At 42.6% G+C, this 18,563-nt stretch overlaps 1 protein-coding gene and 1 long non-coding RNA gene across 2 annotated transcripts in view; both read right to left on the reverse strand.

Annotated features, from left to right (window-relative positions):
* Positions 1-491: 491 nt before the first annotated feature.
* Positions 492-968, reverse strand: LOC146973963 (uncharacterized). The gene is made up of 2 exons (XR_015037527.1): positions 903-968; positions 492-734 (listed from the first exon to the last, which is right to left on the reverse strand). It is a non-coding gene; the product is annotated as an uncharacterized LOC146973963 (long non-coding RNA).
* Positions 969-3,425: 2,457 nt separating this feature from the next.
* The window catches only part of slc7a3a (solute carrier family 7 member 3a), a 15,402-nt gene continuing 264 nt past the window's right edge, over positions 3,426-18,563 (reverse strand). The window contains exons 1-11 of the mRNA XM_085796955.1: positions 18,430-18,563; positions 15,862-16,023; positions 14,506-14,689; positions 13,887-14,002; positions 11,141-11,363; positions 10,382-10,521; positions 9,795-9,897; positions 7,063-7,292; positions 5,804-5,970; positions 3,752-3,860; positions 3,426-3,629 (exon numbers count right to left, since the gene is read on the reverse strand). The exon at positions 18,430-18,563 is cut by the window's right edge and continues 264 nt beyond it. Coding sequence (XP_085653081.1) covers positions 3,475-3,629; positions 3,752-3,860; positions 5,804-5,970; positions 7,063-7,292; positions 9,795-9,897; positions 10,382-10,521; positions 11,141-11,363; positions 13,887-14,002; positions 14,506-14,689; positions 15,862-16,023; positions 18,430-18,563 — 1,723 coding nt within the window. The 3' untranslated portion in view covers positions 3,426-3,474. The remainder of the gene's footprint in view (positions 3,630-3,751; positions 3,861-5,803; positions 5,971-7,062; positions 7,293-9,794; positions 9,898-10,381; positions 10,522-11,140; positions 11,364-13,886; positions 14,003-14,505; positions 14,690-15,861; positions 16,024-18,429) is intronic.

The raw sequence follows: 18,563 nt of genomic DNA on the forward strand, positions 1-18,563 counted from the left end.
ACATTATATATTAAGTGGCTCTTATTGTAGTGAGTATGGAAAGAGTGAGGAGCCTGAGAACAGACTGTTCCCATGGTTTTTTATTTTAACTGAAAGTTTTTTCTAAACTTCAAATCTCAGTGAGAAACGACACAGAACAATAATTTAGACATTTTGTGTCGTTGGTCCAGTGAACCGACTGAAGCAGCAACAATGGGACTTTGTTTCCTCCTTACAACACATTTTAATCATTTGAGCCAAGTTGCAGATTTTTAGGTGTTAAACTGTTTCTACCAAGAGAGAGAATGTAGGATTATAATGACTCAGTGGAGTCGACTGTAACACACGTTGTACTGGAGTGAAGGTTAAGGTTTTAATTGTGGTGCAAACAGAGAAACAGCCTGAAGGTTGAAGTCGTGCTGAAACTTGTTGGCATGTTCCTTTAGTGAGTCACGGTGACTCAGAGTAAAACCTGTCGGTGACGTCTGCAGCCGAGGAAACGGACGACGCTGTCGGCATGAATCATGTTTTATTAAAAAACAGAAAGAAAAAGAAAAAGAAAATACTGAAAATACATTTTATACATGACAGTCGTATGTACAATATAAAACACTTGTTGCCGTGGCGACACAGCAGGAGGGAGGCGACATCACGGCCATGTTGGAAAGGCACGAGGGCTGAAGGCAGAGATGTGAGCCGACGCCTCAACAACCACGTTACCCACAATGCACCTGCATCACTGACCCACAATGCACCTGCGTCACTGACCCACAATGCACCTGCATCACTGACCCACAATGCACCTGCGTCACTGACCCACAATGCACCTGCGTCACTGACCCACAATGCACCTGCGTCACTGACCCACAATGCACCTGCATCACTGACCCACAATGCACCTGCGTCACTGACCCACAATGCACCTGCGTCACTGACCCACAATGCACCTGCATCACTGACCGACTCACAGGGAATCAGCCACTGAGCCGCTGCAGGCGCCGGGTCGTAGACCGATCTGATCCGACCGGCTACAGACGCCGAGTCGTAGACCGATCCGACTACAGACATCGGCTGGATCCAAATCCTCCACAGAGACAAGGTCTGTCACACCTTTGTAATAAAGGTGCAGACGCTTCACATCGTCGCTTCACATCGACGCTTCACATCGTCGCTTCACATTGACGCTTCACATCGTCGCTTCACATCGACGCTTCACATCGTCTTGTGTCGACGCTTCACATCGTCTTGTGTCGACGCTTCAGGTGAACTGGTGTCTGAGCCTCTGGTCCGGTTCAGCAGCATCGAACGTCTTCGGGTCCAAAGTTCGTCATCGTCTCGTTTCTCTCCAGGTCTTAGTTTTAAACAGTTACTGTACACGCTACAGTAAAACACTTCTACACAAACGTAAGCTGCTATGGACAATAAGTTAGAATAATAACTCTGGGGGGGGTTAGAAAACTTTTACAATTACACAATTTAGAGACCGACTTTAAGCGGTCGTTACTCGCCCAAAGATTAAACCGTTTGTGGACGAAGAAAAACAAAAGACAGTAAAACAACAACTCAACAACCTGTACATGAGAAGATTAAAAGAGATGAAAATCTACAATTAGAGATTGATATGAAAAGGCAAAAACAAAAAACACAAACAAAACAAAACAAAACTATCCCAGACCAACAAATACTATAAACATTTAAATATTAACAGTTCTATGAGAAAAGGTGAAATATAATAATAATACAGCAGTAAAAATAAAAATAAAACAGACGAAGCTGCAAAGAACAAGTTTCAATTGAAACTAAACAAGAACCTTTGTGAAGAAAACCTTCTGGTCTCTTCACAAGGAAACGGGTGTAGTGGTAACCATGACGATGGTGACGATGATGATGATGATGATGATGATGATGAAGATGAAGATGAAGATGCACTGGCCTGAAGGAGAAACCTCTGCCCAATCAGAGGAACGAGTTCCTTCCTGTTTCCTGGTTCAGTCCGAACCAAAGGCCACAACATTAACTCACTTCATATCGTGTTAGGACTATTATGGGATGGGGGTAGTGTTTTTAATGGACCGATGAGTCTAAGACCTTGTTATATTGGATCAGATATTTAGTCTCAGTAATAAACAACAGCTCAAGTGTAACATGTTTCCAGGTAACGGCTTCAGACGGGAAGGAGCGAACCGATTGGTCGGTTGGTCGACAGCGTGTTGAAGGAGAGAACCGATTGGTCGGTTGGTCGACAGCGTGTTAGAGGTTAAAGGGTTAAAGTCTCTAGATGTTCTGTCAAGTTCATCAGCCTCCAGTCAGAGGTAACATGTGTGTGGTCTCAGTGGGGTATCGGGGGTATCAGGGGGTATCGGGGGGTATCAGGGGGTATCTGGGGTATCAGGGGGTATAGGGGGGTATCTGGGGTATCAGGGGGTATCTGGGGTATCAGTTAGGCCTTTAACGATACACGTGTCGAAACCGAAACCGCGACTCTAAGACACGAAGCTGTGTCGCCAATGAAATGGCAGAACCGCGACTCACCCACTCCAACGCTCCGTGGCGTTTTGTTGTTGTTTTTTTTCTGTTGGACACGTTCATATATATATATATATACAGAGATATGTATATATATATATATATATATATATATATATATATATAGTCGCTCTGCACACAGCTAAAGAACTTGATTAGTTTGAACAAGTCGGTCGGGTTTTACCGTTACGCCCGTTTATCACCAGTAAACACAGGTGAGGAGCGACTCAGAGCAGCGCCCGCTAAACGGTGAAAACAGCGGTGGTAGCTACGTAGCTACGTCTCCAAACCAGAAACGTTTAAGTTGCTCCTGAAAAGGGAAAAAAAAGTAGTAGGGACCGGACCTGCCGTGCCGTGTAAAAAACAACAGTGTGTGTCACGACTTCCTGTATCTGGCCCTTCAAATTAAAAGCCCGACAGCCTTTCATATAGCTACAGTTCAGTCATATTGATTTTGACTTAATTTTGACATAACACGCCTCCAAATGTTTTTCTTTTTTTCCTGCGACCAATCGACCAATGAGATTTTGGTCGGCTAAATTGCATTGTATTATAATTGCTTAACTATTGTAAAGCGCATTGAGTTTGCCCTGTGCATGCACTTTATAAATACAATTGAATAGAATAATGTTTTTTTGGGTCGACTATTTGGGGGCAGCCCTAGTTATAATTGTTAATATTAGGCTATATATTGTTGTTATAATAAATAATCCAGCTCTCAAAATCTCTTCTTTTTTTAACCTTTATAAAATTCGAATTGAATCTAATCGTGTATCGAACCGTGGGTCAGAAATCGAGATACGAATCGAATCGTGACTTTGGTGTATCGTTACAGGCCTAGTATCAGGGGCATCAGGTGGTATCGGGGGGTATCAGGGGTATCGGGGGGTATCGGGGGGTATCGGGGGGTATCGGGGGGTATCAGGGGCATCAGGGGTGTATCGGGGGGTATCAGGGGTATTAGGGGCATCAGGGGCTGCTTGCTGCCTCCATGTCGCTGTCGTCCGGCGCTCCTCGGTAGATGGGGCTCTTGCTCTGCAGCGCCGGCTCGTATCGCCGTGGAGACGACCGGTTGGCGCCTTCGCTGCTGTGGTGGATCCCGTACAGGAAGTAGATGGCGAAGCCTGCAACAACAACAACAACAACAACAACAACAGGAGGTTACCACGGTGACGACAGCACAGCGGTGGCGTGAGGAAGCAGCAGAAGGTGAAGGGTTAAAGGGTTAAAGGGTTTTTAAACGTACCGATGATCATCCAGACGGCGAAGCGGCACCACGTGCCCAGGTCCAGCTGCATCATGAGGTAGATGTTGACGAAGACGCTGAAGAGGGGCAGCCAGGGCAGCAGGGGCACCTGGGGGGGAAGAGAGGGGCAGTTTTATTAGTATAGCCACCAGTTTGTCTCAAAGGGCTTCACATCCCATCATAACTAGGGCCCGACCGAATCGAGCCGATTAAATCGGCCGATTATATCCCGTTTGAGAATAATCGGTAATCGCCCAAAACTCGCCGATTGTCACCGATATTTTCAGAAATAAAACACAGGGAATAAGACTTGGTTTTACTTTGGAAATGTTCCCTCCTTTATGGAGTTTGAGAAATTTTGATGGGCGGTGGAGACTATGTGCTGGAAATGGGATAATCAAGTGGTCAGTGTGGTGGTCACTGAAACCGGATGTTTGTGCTGAAACCAGATGTTTGTGCTGAAACCAGATGTTTGTGCTGAAACTGGATGTCTGTGCTGAAACCAGATGTTTGTGCTGAAACCAGATGTTTGTGCTGAAACTGGATGTCTGTGCTGAAACCAGATGTTTGTGCTGAAACCAGATGTTTGTGCTGAAACTGGATGTCTGTGCTGAAACCAGATGTTTGTGCTGAAACTGGATGTCTGTGCTGAAACCAGATGTTTGTGCTGAAACCAGATGTTTGTGCTGAAACTGGATGTCTGTGCTGAAACCAGATGTTTGTGCTGAAACCAGATGTTTGTGCTGAAACCGGATGTTTGTGCTGAAACCAGATGTTTGTGCTGAAACCAGATGTTTGTGCTGAAACCGGATGTTTGTGCTGAAACCAGATGTTTGTGCTGAAACCGGATGTTTGTGCTGAAACCGGATGTCTGTGCTGAAACCAGATGTTTGTGCTGAAACCAGATGTTTGTGCTGAAACCAGATGTTTGTGCTGAAACCAGATGTTTGTGCTGAAACCAGATGTTTGTGCTGCCAGTCGGCCTCAGACGTGTGTTGTCAGTGCCTGGACTCTGTGCTGGACACAGAAAGTTGCTGCATAGCGTATAACTGGAGCAGAGTGGGTGAGTCGTTTTCGTCTCTTTTCAATAGAAACCAGGCTAAGCTAACAGATGTTTGATGCCTCGTATTATGGGATGGGACTCTGATTGTACTGTTGATGATGTTTGGTGCTGTTCTGAGCATTATTTGTGGCTGTGAGTGGCTTTTTGATGGGTGGATAGTTGATCCGTATACTGCGCTGTTTGTTATGGTGCGGTCATTGCTAAAGTTGCTACAGCTAGAGAAGCTAGCGGTTAGCAGACTTCATCTCTCGAGGGGGGGTCTAACTCTGTGTTACGGTGCGTTGGACCATGGCTTAAAGCAGTGGTTCCCAACCTTTTTCTTAAGGGACCCATATTTTTACCATTGAAAACTTTGGTGAGCTGGGGTTATATTCATGTAACATAACTTTTTGGTAACGTGTAAAGAAGCATGCTGAACATAATGTAGCCTGCTAGCCAGCAGGCCTATCTGATTAAACAAGTTGATGCATCAGCCAATGCTAAACTGAAATATTGTGTTTGTATTTTTTATTAATTCAATCACTCAGCTCATACTCGCTACAGATGATGACATTCCCTGCATAACTTTATAGGAAGATCAGCAGTTTTATTCTTTTTTTTGCTGCTAGCTTAGCTTTTTGATCAATTATAAAATGTATTAACTTCTGTAACCAAAAATACTATTATCAGTAGTATTTGTTGTGACTGATATTGCCCTGCTGTATATTATATGTATTTAATGTTTTAAAACTGTTGATATTCAATCATCTTTTGATATAGGACTATAATTTATTTGTTTATCTATTTAAATACACAAATAAATGTTTAATGTGGCCCTTGAATTTTGTTGATTTTGTCACATACATGAATTAAATGCTTAGCCTACTCATTTATTTAATATTTTAGGACGGACAGAGACGAGAGGTGTGTGTGTGTGTGTGTGTGTGTGTGTGTGTGTGTGTGTGTGTGTGTGTGTGTGTGTGTGTGTGTGTGTGTGTGTGTGTTGTTACCTTGAAGGTGAGCGCCTCCTTGCTCTGCGGCTGGCGGACGATGATGACGAGGCAGACGCCACAGAGCAGCAGCAGCAGCAGCACGGGCACCAGCACCGCCGGATGTCCGTCCAGCAGCGCCGGCAGGCAGTTGGCCAGCACCACGCACAGCACCGTGATCAGAACCGCTGCAACCAGACATCTGGGTTAGTCTAAGTTTAGTTTAGTTTAGTTATTTATTTATCGAGCATAAAAACAAAACAAAAAAAGACAATACTGTAACTCTTGAATGAAAGGGGGCAGAAAGAAGCGAACTTATATTGTCTACCCCAAAGAATTAACTCACAAATTAGATAATATACATCCAAGCAAATAAGAAATGTTTTCCTTTTTTTTTTTAATATACTGTTTGATCTTGCTTCTTTGTTCAGACTGTTCCTTAAACCGACTCTTCTCACAGAGATGCACTGTTTTTGTATGTATATGGCCGCGTGTGTTTGTGTATGTATCTGTATGTGGGCATGTGTATGTATGTATAAGTATGTATAAGTGTGTATAAGTAAATTATATTCATGATTTGGTAACATAAGATATGTTTAGACGAGGATCTTAGTTAGTCATATACAAGGAGAGGGGGTGGGAGTTCATAAGTTTTACTTCTTCTCCTTTTGGAATATGTATTCTATATCTCACGTTTAAATGTTTTCTCTTATTCTCTTTTTTTATTATTTTATTTTCATATTTGAAATAAACACTTCAATCAATCAATCAATCAATCAATGTTCCTTCAGTTTAGTTCTGAATCTCGGTTTGTTAAATATCTCTGTTCCTTTTACGTTATAATGACTTTCTCTTTTTTAATTTTTTTTCTGGATGTTGGTTGGCAATGTTTTTCTGTGAGCCTTAAAGGGATAGTCTCATAGTCTCAGGTCCAAATAAAAACTGTGTTTTTCCTGCACTTTGAAGGGCTGGAAAAAATTATATTATAGTGAACAATGGAACTGTGTATTTTTTTTTCAGGTAAAACCTCTTTTAGGCCGTGAAAATAGGCCGTTTCTTTGGGTCTGTTCACAACACTGTATGTTGTAAATCTCTGGGCAGGGCTATTATGGGCTGGCGTTGCTAACGGGAGGAGTGCAGAGAGTCTTCTACTACAATTAAAGTACTTAGGGGCTATTTGTAGATCATACAACCCCACTTTAAAAACATGCTACTATCCCTTTAAACATTATTAGTGTGTTCTCTCTAATGCTTCCTACTAGTCACAGTCTCAGACTCACAGATGATGGCGGTGGTGGCGTAGACGATGGTCCCCGACGTCTGCGTGGGCGTCTTCCCGCTGGGGACGAACAGCAGCCGCGGCGTGAAGGCCTCGCGCAGCGGCCGCTCCTCCGCCTCCACGCCGTACTCGTCTCCGCTGTCGCCGCCGCTCACCGCCAGCTTCTCCCCCTCGGCCTGCTCCATCAGCTTCTCCATCTGGCTGGACGAGGTCAGAGAGCCGGGCTGGTACCTGGGGGGAGGGAGGGAGGGAGGGGGGGTTAATGACCTCTGACCTCTTATAGACCGAATCTCCTTGTTTACATTCTACTTCCGGGAAGAAAACGAGCACGTAATGTGAATGAGATCAATAGTAACGAACGAGAGTTTAGCTATATCTCATATTTTTCACGCCCTATCACCGTTTAGACAAATCTGAAATGATTGAAGAAACATTACTATTTCTGTGTGTGTGTTTTGTGTTGCTATGTGTTGTATTTATTCAGTTTGGGGGAATCACAGTGTCTAGAAAGCATCAGTGGCTCAGCTGACAGGGACAGCTAACGGTAGCTAAGCTAACGGTAGCTAAGCTAACGGTAGCTAAGCTAACAGCAGGACGTCAGCTGTTAAAACCCTCCCGTTGTGGGACACCACATGAAACTACTCCAGTTAGCTCAGTCATGTTGGAACTCAGATATCCGCTGGAGAAAATATTTTTTCATGGAGCGTTTATTGAGTCACTGAGTTATTAAAGTTAAACAGGTAGCTAACCGTTAGCCCGGCTAATCTATGATAACCATGACTAATTACAAAAATGTGCTCACGTAAATAGTAATGTTTGTCCAATCATTGGTTTTATAAACTTTACAAACATCAGATTAGTCTAAACGGTGATATAGTGACATGAAAAAGTAGATAAATATAGAGAAACTCTCGTCCGTCACTATTGTTCTCATGCTGGTTTTCTACCAGGAAGTAGTTGTAAACAACAAGGAGATTCGTCCTATACACACTGTAACTGTAAATGTTCTGGACCGGTCCGATCCAGTCTGAGTTCAGAAATAAAACCCTCAGAAACAGAAACAGACTCGACTTCTCACTGAGACTCCATCTTCTACAAGTTCTTGTGAATGAACAAAAGCCCACGATCGCCTGTTTGAGTCCTTTCTAAGCTGCTTCATTCCTGCTACAGTTCTCAACGGGCCTGAACACTAAGACCCGACCCGGTCCGACCCGCGGTGTTGAAACCAGACCGGATGCAGCCGGACTCACCAGGGTTAATTAGTGTGAATGCTGAAAGCATTTTTTGTCCCATTAGAAATACATTGGAACAGTCTTCAAACTCTGAAACTACTGGTCCTACTTTGAACCTCATTTGCTTCCACATACTTTCAGCTAGAGACTTCATTCAAATTCTGATCTGTAGACAAACTTCTAATGTATTCATCCTGTGTACAACTTTTTCATAGCTTGTACCGTTTTTGAGATAAATCCTTTAAAAGCACATGTGCATTTCTGTGTGTGGCATGTATGTGTGTATGGTGTTGGTTAGAGTGGTGACATCATCATCAGAGTGCAGGAGAGCCAAAAAAGCGACAGGAACTTTTCTTCTTAAACTGCCAGCAAAGCTACAAATGACACTCTACACACAAGGATTGGCCACAGTTTGTAGCCACACTTGTCTTCTGGCTAAAAACACAAAGAGACCTAGATAATAATTTTAAATATTTTTTAAATGCAGTCAGGGAGCTCTCTGCTCCCGTTGACCCTAGTTCATTTTTTTTTTTAGAGCTGAGCAGATGGATCTCCAGTTTGTAACTCGCTGTAAATGGCGTTATACTTTGTTTAAATTCACCAAAAACAGCCACACCTTACACAGAAGTCCCCTATTTCTACTTCTTGCTTATATTTATACTATTCTGCTAAACTTTCAGCTATCATTGAATGATCTCACATTCATGAAAGTCTCAACCTCCCATTACCTCAAGTATTGCTATAGTCCAGTGGTTAAGGCGGCTGCTTGCCAACCACAAGCTCATGGGTTTGAATCTCAGTCTTGTTAGTGAATCAACCTCTTCTAACTGTAACTACGACCACTTGCTCTGGTTTGTTTTCAGATCTTGCATGAACAACCTTGATAAAGCATATATGCCCCCCACCTTTCCTCTTTACCTCTTTCTATCTTGGTTTGTCTCAACATGTTTCTTGTTGATACCACTGCACTAAGACGACTGTCTGCTCTCTGTGGCCTCGTGGCAGAGTGAAGGTCTACGGACCATGAGCTCGTGGGTTCGATTCCTCCCTTGGTCGTACCTTTGCATGTTGATCACTACTTGCACTATTTGTCAATTGCATTTGCTAATTCAGCAATGGCGTTCAGCTGCTTTCAGCATTCACAATTTCTAGTTATCAGCGTGTTGTTGGGTCTGAGCGAAGCTACACATTTATTTATCAGAAGTTGAACTGGTTAAACTAGTGAATGAAGCTGCTCTGGATCGACTCTTTCCTTCTGCTCTGACTCTGTTCAACAGCAACAACAGAACCAGAGGAGAGGAGTTTAATAAAACTTGTCTCCTCTGGTTCAGACTCTGAGACGAACGAGTCCTGAGCTGCTGTTTCATATTCACTCTTCTCTTCTATCGCTGCTGCTGGAGGATTTAATCTAATATTCACTCTCTTTATATTACATATATTATATTATTCTGTTCCATCTCTGCTGCTGCTGCTGCTGCTGCGTTCGGGGGAGTGAGCTCACCTGAGGATGAGGACGCAGATGGCCACCAGAGAGTAGGCCAGCAGAGTCCCGATGGACATGAGGTCGACCAGAGCAGCCAGGTCGAACAGGAACGCCATGAGAGCTGAGAGGAGATGAGATGTCTGGTTACACAGGAACAACAACAACAACAACAACAACAACAACAACAACAACAACGTGTCGACTAGGGCTGGGACGAGACGCTTTTCTCCTGATTCAATTCTTTTTTGGATGGCGATTTGATTTAAATTGTGATTCTAGGATATTGCCGATTCTCTCTATGATTTTTAGTCTTTAGCATTTTTAACATTTATCTGCACACAAACACTGTAGGAGCCTATAAATGAACATACTCCATTATAAAGTGAACTTAAACCCTTTTCAAAACCTGGACTCTCTGGATGTAAAAAAAAGGCGCAATATTTAAAAAAAAAAAAAAAAAAAAAAAAATCGATTTTAGAAAAAAAATCGATTTAAAAATCGTCAAAAAGGATATCGCGATATTTATGTGAATGGGTTTTTCCTCCCACCCGTAGTGTCGACACTAAGAAACAGAGACACACAGGGTTAAAACACGGTGCGTTTACCTGCGACGACGCCCGAGGCGATGGTGGCGAGCAGCGGCGTCTTGGTGCGCTCGTTCATGCGTGACAGGATGCGGAACAGCAGCCCGTCCTCGGCCATGGCGTAGATGACCCGCGGCATCGGGAACATCGACCCCAGCAGGCTGACGGACAGACAGACGGACAGAGAGAGAGAGGTTATTTATTTATTTAGTGCTGTTATCATTACTACTACTTTTATTTTTACTACCAACATCTTTCCACTATTTTTCTTTTTTTTCCCTTTCTTTTTAAAAATTTTTGTTATTTCTCTACCTTGCACAAGGTTTGTGATTATTATTTCTTGACTGTGCTTCAATTATTTGTTAGATCTATAAATCACACAGAAAAATTCAATATAATATAATACAAGACAATAAAACAGTTAATCATGCCCTATTGATTAACTGTTTTATTGTATTGTATTGTATTATATTATATTGAATTTTTCTGTGTAATTTATATAACCTTGTTTTCACTTTTAGCACTCCCCCCCCCCTTCCCCTTCCGGCTGCACTTGAAAATAAGAATTTTGTTCTTAATTTGCTCACCTGGTTAAATAAAGGTTAAATAAAAAAGATCAAGGTGAGGTCATGTTAGAAGCCTTTTGGGTTTCAGACCTCACCTACACATTTCTTTTATCGTATCTTTCTCACTAGTAAGAGAGAGAAGTAAATGTTTTGTTTTATTTTTTATGTGCAAATAAATAAAGTCTAAACAGAAAGTAGTCCTGTCCGGTCTCACCTGGTGGACAGAGCGCAGAGCGAGCCCACGGCCACGATGTAGCGGGCCGGCGCCCAGCCCACGTGGCTGAAGGCCTCGGGCAGCGGGCTGTCCGTGTTCAGCTCGTAGTACGGCATCATCAGCGTCAGCGCCGCCGACACGCCGAAGTAGGCGAAGAAACAGATGAGCAGCGAGGCCACGATGCCCACGGGGATGGAGCGCATCGGGTTCTTGGCCTCTTCACCTGGATGAGACGAAGGTCAGAGGTCAAAGGTCAGAGGTCACAGGTCACGTTCATTCATAGAGCAGCTTAGAAACCACCAGGTCGACCACAGAGCTTCACATTTAATAAATCACATTAAAACACAGCGGAACATGGAAAGTGTTGGAGAGAGTGTGGAAACGCACAGGCGGACCATTTCCATGTCTTCTGGGACTGTCCGATTACACATTCTTTCTGGCGGGATGTAGTGGTGAAAATTAATTCAATATTGGGCTTTGAGATTAAACATGATTTTTGTACAATTTATCTTGGTGATATTTCCCCCACAATCAGTGTTACTGACAATTATTTGATTAAAATAATGTTGGTCTCCGGTAAAAAAGCTACTACGAGAAGATGGCTATCGAAAGAGTCTCCATCTAAAGAAGAGTGGACTGCAATTGTGAAACAAATGTATAACATGGAAAAACTGACTTTTTCCTTGAACTTGAACATGGACAAATTCACTGTATTATGGAGGAAATGGACAGCTCATCCTGAATAAGCCACACTATCACAACTTGTGCTCTGTTTTATCTTTTTATTTTTCTATTTATTTACTTTTTTATTTTCTGCTTGAGTACAGTGCCCTCTACTGTCCTATTGGATGTGCTCTCTCTGTCTTGTTGTACACTAGTGTGTGAATGGTTTAGTCCTGTTTAGACAAGAAGAGTAGACTATGGATAAACAGAACAAAGATGATTGAAGTAACTCTAAACCTTGGACCTACCGCTTATATACATATTGTTGTATCTTTCCCTGTGTAACGATATATTTGCGTACATTTTTCCGTCTGTGCACTTTCTTCCTTGTTCTTCTTTCTTGTTCCTTTTTCTTTTTCTCCATTATATTGTAAATGAGTCAATATGATGATTGATTCAATGATGATGATTGAATAAAATGATGATTCAATAAAAATAAAGTTTAAAAAAACAAAAAACAAAACACAGCGGAACATTTAAGAAGACGGTTTCTATCCTGGTGAACAACCTGACCTCATCTCAGTGTGGACTGAACCGGCCGGTCACCGTTTCGTATCTGAGGCGTCGTTGACTAAAGCCCAGAGCTGTTGATTGGACGCTACGATCGTCTATCAATGCGTCTGTTAGGGCTGACCCAATTATCATGTTTTGATAATCGAGGCTTCGCGGACATAAAATTGATTTTAATCGAAGCTTCGACGGCCGGTGGGGTGCGCGATCGTAACGTCTGACGGGGGGGGGGATAATGACAGTAATGGGGCAAACAAACGCTGCATATCTCCAAGTACAGGCAGGTTTCCAGGTGCCAAGTAGCCGACTCATTTTAATGGAACAGTTGCTGATGAGAACCGGTGTCAAAAAGGGAAAAAGGAAGAAGAAAAAAACAATCGATCACGGACTTAAAGATCAATTACCACGATTTTTTGGGGGTCAGCCCTAGCGTCTGTACGTAGCTTATAGCCAATCGGATCAATCAACCTGATGATGTATGTAGAGCGACAGAAATCCGCTCATTAAACGTTGCTCTTTTTTCTAAATAAACTGTCGGTTTAAACGACTTAAAACACTTTCTAACGCTGCATCGAAAGGTAAAGCGTCTGTTGCCATGTTGGATCGACAAACTGTCAACAAAGTCGCTTCGGTGTGTCGTCATCGTCTTGCTGCCCCCTCCCTGTTCTGTGATAGAGGATTTAAAAACCTCCAGAGTCTCTGAGGACCGGAGGTTGTGGTGAACTGTTCCACAGCTCAGTAACGTTAACGCTTCAGGTCGACCACCGCCAACGCTCCATCGCCTCCAGTTTTCAGCTCTTAGACTCATCCAGATGTATTTCATCTGCAGACCTCAGAGCTCCGATCGGTCTGTGAACATGAGTTCTGCTAAGTACACGGTACCAAACCGTTAATTCCAACATCAGGGTCTTAAAATCAAGAGGAATCCGGAGCAGAGACGCCAGAACTGAGTTGTGTGCCAACGTTTCTTTTACAACTCCTCTGACGAGGCCGTTTGAATGAAGCCAGAGAGAGCAAAAAAGAGCAGCTTATAAACAACCAGGTCGACTACGGAGCTTTTCATTAAAACACAGCGGTACATTTCAAAACCACTCGTTCATCGTTTCGTATTAGAGGCGTCGTTTACTAAAGCCCAGAGCTGTTGATTGGACGCTACAACGTCCATCAATGTGTCTGTACGTAGCTTATAGCCAATCGGATCAATCAACCCCATGACGAATGTAGAGCCACAGAAATAGGATGAGGAACAAAACACTAAACGTTGCTCTTCTTTCTAAATAAACTGTCGGTCTAAACTACTTCAAACTTTTCTAACGCTGCATCGAAAGGTAAAGCGTCTGCCGCCATGTTGGATCAACAAGCTGTCAACACAGTCGCCTCGGTGTGTTGTCATCTTGCTGCCCCCTCCCCTCCCCTCCCCTCCCCTCCCCTCCCCCGTTCTGTGCCAACTTCATCCCACACGGGTCTGAAGGCCGCGGAGAAGAAACAGGTTTTTGTGAACGAAGCCACTCACTGGTGGTGGCGATGCAGTCGAAGCCCACGAAGGCGTAGAAGCAGGTGGCGGCGCCCGACAGAATCCCACTGAGGCCGAAGGGAGCGAAGCCGCCGACGCCAAACTCCTCCTGAATCCTGAGGGAGGGGAGACACAGACGGTCATTGGAAGATGGATTAAAGAGACGGCATCAAACATGGCAGTGGAAAAGATAACGTACATTATTAAACGGAAACATCATGTTTTTGACGACATCTGGACCTTTTATACGTTTTTTAGGACATGATGTTAATGTTGGTAATTTGCTCTGAGGGAGCAGATTGTGTGATATAATGTCCTGAGAAACACCTTTGAAATTCATCATATAACTGTTACCAGTATTTGTCTACTTTTATTTATTTATTTACTTATTTATTTATTATTATTATTCCATCCTTTTTGCTTTATTTTCATCTTGTTTTTGTAGTTTTAATGTTTTAATTATTTAGTGAGGGGAAGAAGGGAAGGGAGGGATAATATGGAGAAAAAGTTTGCTTTGTTTCTTGCTTGTAAGAAAAAATGTCCTGTTTGATTTACTGTAAACTGCAAACAAAACTAATAAACGCATGCTTGAAAAAAAGGAGTAAAGTCTGAGACTGACGGCGGCGGTGAGCTGGCGTTGGAGCGGTTCTTGAAGCCGATGTAGTCGCTCTCCGTCAGGTTCCAGTTGGCGGCGTCGCCCTTTACGAAGCCGGACACGATGACGAAGCCCAGAACCACCAGGTTGATGCCGGTGAAGATCTTATTCACCAGAGCTGATTCACTCACGCCGAACGCCAGCAGACCTGAAGCAGGACATTACATTAACTTTATCGTCACTTTGATTAAAAACCTCGTTCACCTCGGAGCGAGAAGCTGTTTGTTCTCCCGTCGTGTTGTTTACAGGACAAATACAAACAAGACAGTGATTCTAAAGACAGACAGCAGCAGTTTCCATAGTAAACAACACGTAACAACAGATAAAACACATTAAAGACTAGATTTTTCACTTCATTCACTGCTGAATGAGCTGTTGATACGATGCTGAATGAAGTGAAGTGAAATGAAACATCTGAAGAGTGAAACTAAAACATGTGAGAAGAAGAAATGACTTGATTTGTTGTTAAAATTAAAATAAAACACGATCAGACTGAGGATCTGTTTCCTCAGTTCTCTCATTAAGAGGCAACGGACCGGAGAGGTAACGGGGACTGGTCTGAACCGGTTAGAGCCGGTTAAAGCTGGTTAAACCTACCGGTGAGCAGCAGCACCAGGATGAGGGCGAACAGGTCGGGTTAGGGGTTAGATTAGAAGCGGTTTGAACCGGTTAGAGCTGGTTTAACCTACCGGTGAGCAGCAGCACCAGGATGAGGGCGAACAGGTCGGGTTAGGGGTTAGATTAGAAGCGGTTTGAACCGGTTAGAGCCGGTTAAAGCCGGTTAAAGCCGGTTTAACCTACCAGTGAGCAGCAGCACCAGGATGAGGGCGAACAGGTCGGGTTAGGGTTAGTTTGAACCGGTTAGAGCCGGTTAGAGCTGGTTAAACTCACCGGTGAGCAGCAGCACCAGGATGAGGGCGAACAGGTCGGGTTAGGGGTTAGATTAGAAGCGGTTTGAACCGGTTAGAGCCGGTTAGAGCTGGTTTAACCTACCGGTGAGCAGCAGCACCAGGATGAGGGCGAACAGGTCGGGTTAGGGGTTAGATTAGAAGCGGTTTGAACCGGTTAGAGCCGGTTAGAGCTGGTTTAACCTACCGGTGAGCAGCAGCACCAGGATGAGGGCGAACAGGTCGGGTTAGGGGTTAGATTAGAAGCGGTTTGAACCGGTTAGAGCCGGTTAGAGCCGGTTAGAAGCCGGTTAAACCTACCGGTGAGCAGCAGCACCAGGATGAGGGCGAACAGGTCGGGTTAGGGGTTAGATTAGAAGCGGTTTGAGCCGGTTTGAACCGGTTAGAGCCGGTTAGAGCCAGTTAAACCTACCGGTGAGCAGCAGCACCAGGATGAGGGCGAACAGGTCGGGGTACTCGGCCAGCACGCGGCCCGGCACCTTCATGGACATCGAAGCCTTGAAGAAGCCGGAGATCTTCTGCTCCACCAGGTTGTCGAAGGTCGAGCTCCAGGCCCGCGCCACGCTGGCCGTTCCTATGGCAACGGACACAATGATAAACAGATAGATGAGTAAACACAGCAGAGAAACACTCAGCATGAAACCACACTGAAGATGAATGTTGTGCATCAGAGGAGAAGAGATTCAAACTGTTTTTATTCACAGAGTAGAAGACTAATTAATAAAGTTAGGGAAGTATTTGATCTAAAACAAGTTCATTCCTGTAATCAGGGTTCCTACACATTTGAAATTTCCAAATTCCAGACTTTTTCCAGACTTCCCGGTAAAAAAATTCAAATTATTTGTGATATTTGAGTAAATAGATGTGCATAATATAAAAAAAAGCATGCAATTTATTGTTTGTTTTCATTAAAACACCAAATAATTTCCAGGAGATTGTAGCTAGGTACAATAGCGCATACAAAATAATTAACCCAAATAACTTAAGATGAGACCAAACCCAGATAAATATTAAGATTATTATTATTTCCATACAATAGTTTCCATTTTCCATCCTTTTCCAGACCTGGAAATGTATAAAATCAAATCCCATACTTTTCCATACTTTCCATACTTGCGTAGGAACCCTGTGTAATTCTATATATTAAATAAATGTTTGTAAAGGTAAAGCTGCTGCAGCTCAGTGTGGTGTAACTGACCGATGGCGTAGGAGAGGAGAAGAGATTCAAACTGTTTATTCAAAGACTAATTAATAAAGTTAGGGATGTATTTGATCTAAAACAAGTTAATTCCTGTAGTTCTATATGTTAATAAATGTTTAGTAAAGGTAAAGCTGCAGCTGCTGACCGATGACGTAGGAGAGGAGAAGAGGTTCAAACTGTTTATTCAAAGACTAATTAATAAAGTTAGGGATGTATTTGATCTAAAACAAGTTAATTCCTGTCCTATATATTAAATAAATGTTTTAGTAAAGGTGAAGCTGCAGCTACTGACCGATGACGTAGGAGAGGATGAGGTTCAAACTGTTTTTATTCAAAGAGTAATTAATAAAGTTAGGGATGTATTTGAAGTTAATTCCTGTCCTATATGTTAAATAAATGTTTAGTAAAGGTAAAGCTGCAGCTACTGACCGATGACGTTTGATCTAAAACAAGTTAATTCCTGTATTTCTATATATTAAATTAATGTTTAGTAAAGGTGAAGCTGCAGCTACTGACCGATGACGTAGGAGAGGAGAAGAGATTCAAACTGTTTATTCAAAGACTAATTAATAAAGTTAGGGATGTATTTGAAGTTAATTCCTGTCCTATATATTAAATAAATGTTTAGTAAAGGTGAAGCTGCAGCTACTGACCGATGACGTTTGATCTAAAACAAGTTAATTCCTGTAGTTCTATATGTTAATAAATGTTTAGTAAAGGTAAAGCTGCAGCTACTGACCGATGACGTAGGAGAGGATGAGGTTCAAACTGTTTATTCAAAGACTAATTAATAAAGTTAGGGATGTATTTGAAGTTAATTCCTGTCCTATATGTTAATAAATGTTAGTAAAGGTAAAGCTGCAGCTACTGACCGATGACGTTTGATCTAAAACAAGTTAATTCCTGTAGTTCTATATATTAAATAAATGTTTAGTAAAGGTAAAGCTGCAGCTACTGACCGATGACGTATGAGAGGATGAGGTTCAAACTGTTTATTCAAAGACTAATTAATAAAGTTAGGGATGTATTTGATCTAAAACAAGTTAATTCCTGTAGTTCTATATATTAAATTAATGTTTTAGTAAAGGTGAAGCTGCAGCTGCTGACCGATGACGTTTGATCTAAAACAAGTTAATTCCTGTCCTATATGTTAAATAAATGTTTAGTAAAGGTAAAGCTGCAGCTGCTGACCGATGACGTTTGATCTAAAACAAGTTAATTCCTGTCCTATATGTTAAATAAATGTTTAGTAAAGGTAAAGCTGCAGCTACTGACCGATGACGTAGGAGAGGATGAGGTTCAAACTGTTTATTCAAAGAATAATTAATAAAGTTAGGGATGTATTTCATCTAAAACAAGTTAATTCCTGTAGTTCTATATGTTAATAAATGTTTAGTAAAGGTGAAGCTGCAGCTGCTGACCGATGACGTAGGAGAGGATGAGGTTCAAACTGTTTATTCAAAGAATAATTAATAAAGTTAGGGATGTATTTGATCTAAAACAAGTTAATTCCTGTCCTATATGTTAAATAAATGTTTAGTAAAGGTAAAGCTGCAGCTACTGACCGATGACGTTTGATCTAAAACAAGTTAATTCCTGTCCTATATATTAAATAAATGTTTAGTAAAGGTGAAGCTGCAGCTACTGACCGATGACGTAGGAGAGGATGAGGTTCAAACTGTTTATTCAAAGACTAATTAATAAAGTTAGGGATGTATTTGAAGTTAATTCCTGTCCTATATGTTAATGTTTAGTAAAGGTGAAGCTGCAGCTGCTGACCGATGACGTAGGAGAGGATGAGGTTCCAGCCGGTGATGAAGGCCCAGATCTCTCCGACCGTCACGTAGCTGTAGAGATAGGCCGAGCCGGTCTTGGGGACGCGGGCGCCGAACTCGGCGTAGCAGAGGCCGGCG

Source organism: Trachurus japonicus, chromosome 14, assembly GCF_045865225.1.
Source record: "Trachurus japonicus isolate A0001 chromosome 14, Traja_1.0".
In the NCBI taxonomy this organism is placed as follows: domain Eukaryota; kingdom Metazoa; phylum Chordata; class Actinopteri; order Carangiformes; family Carangidae; genus Trachurus; species Trachurus japonicus.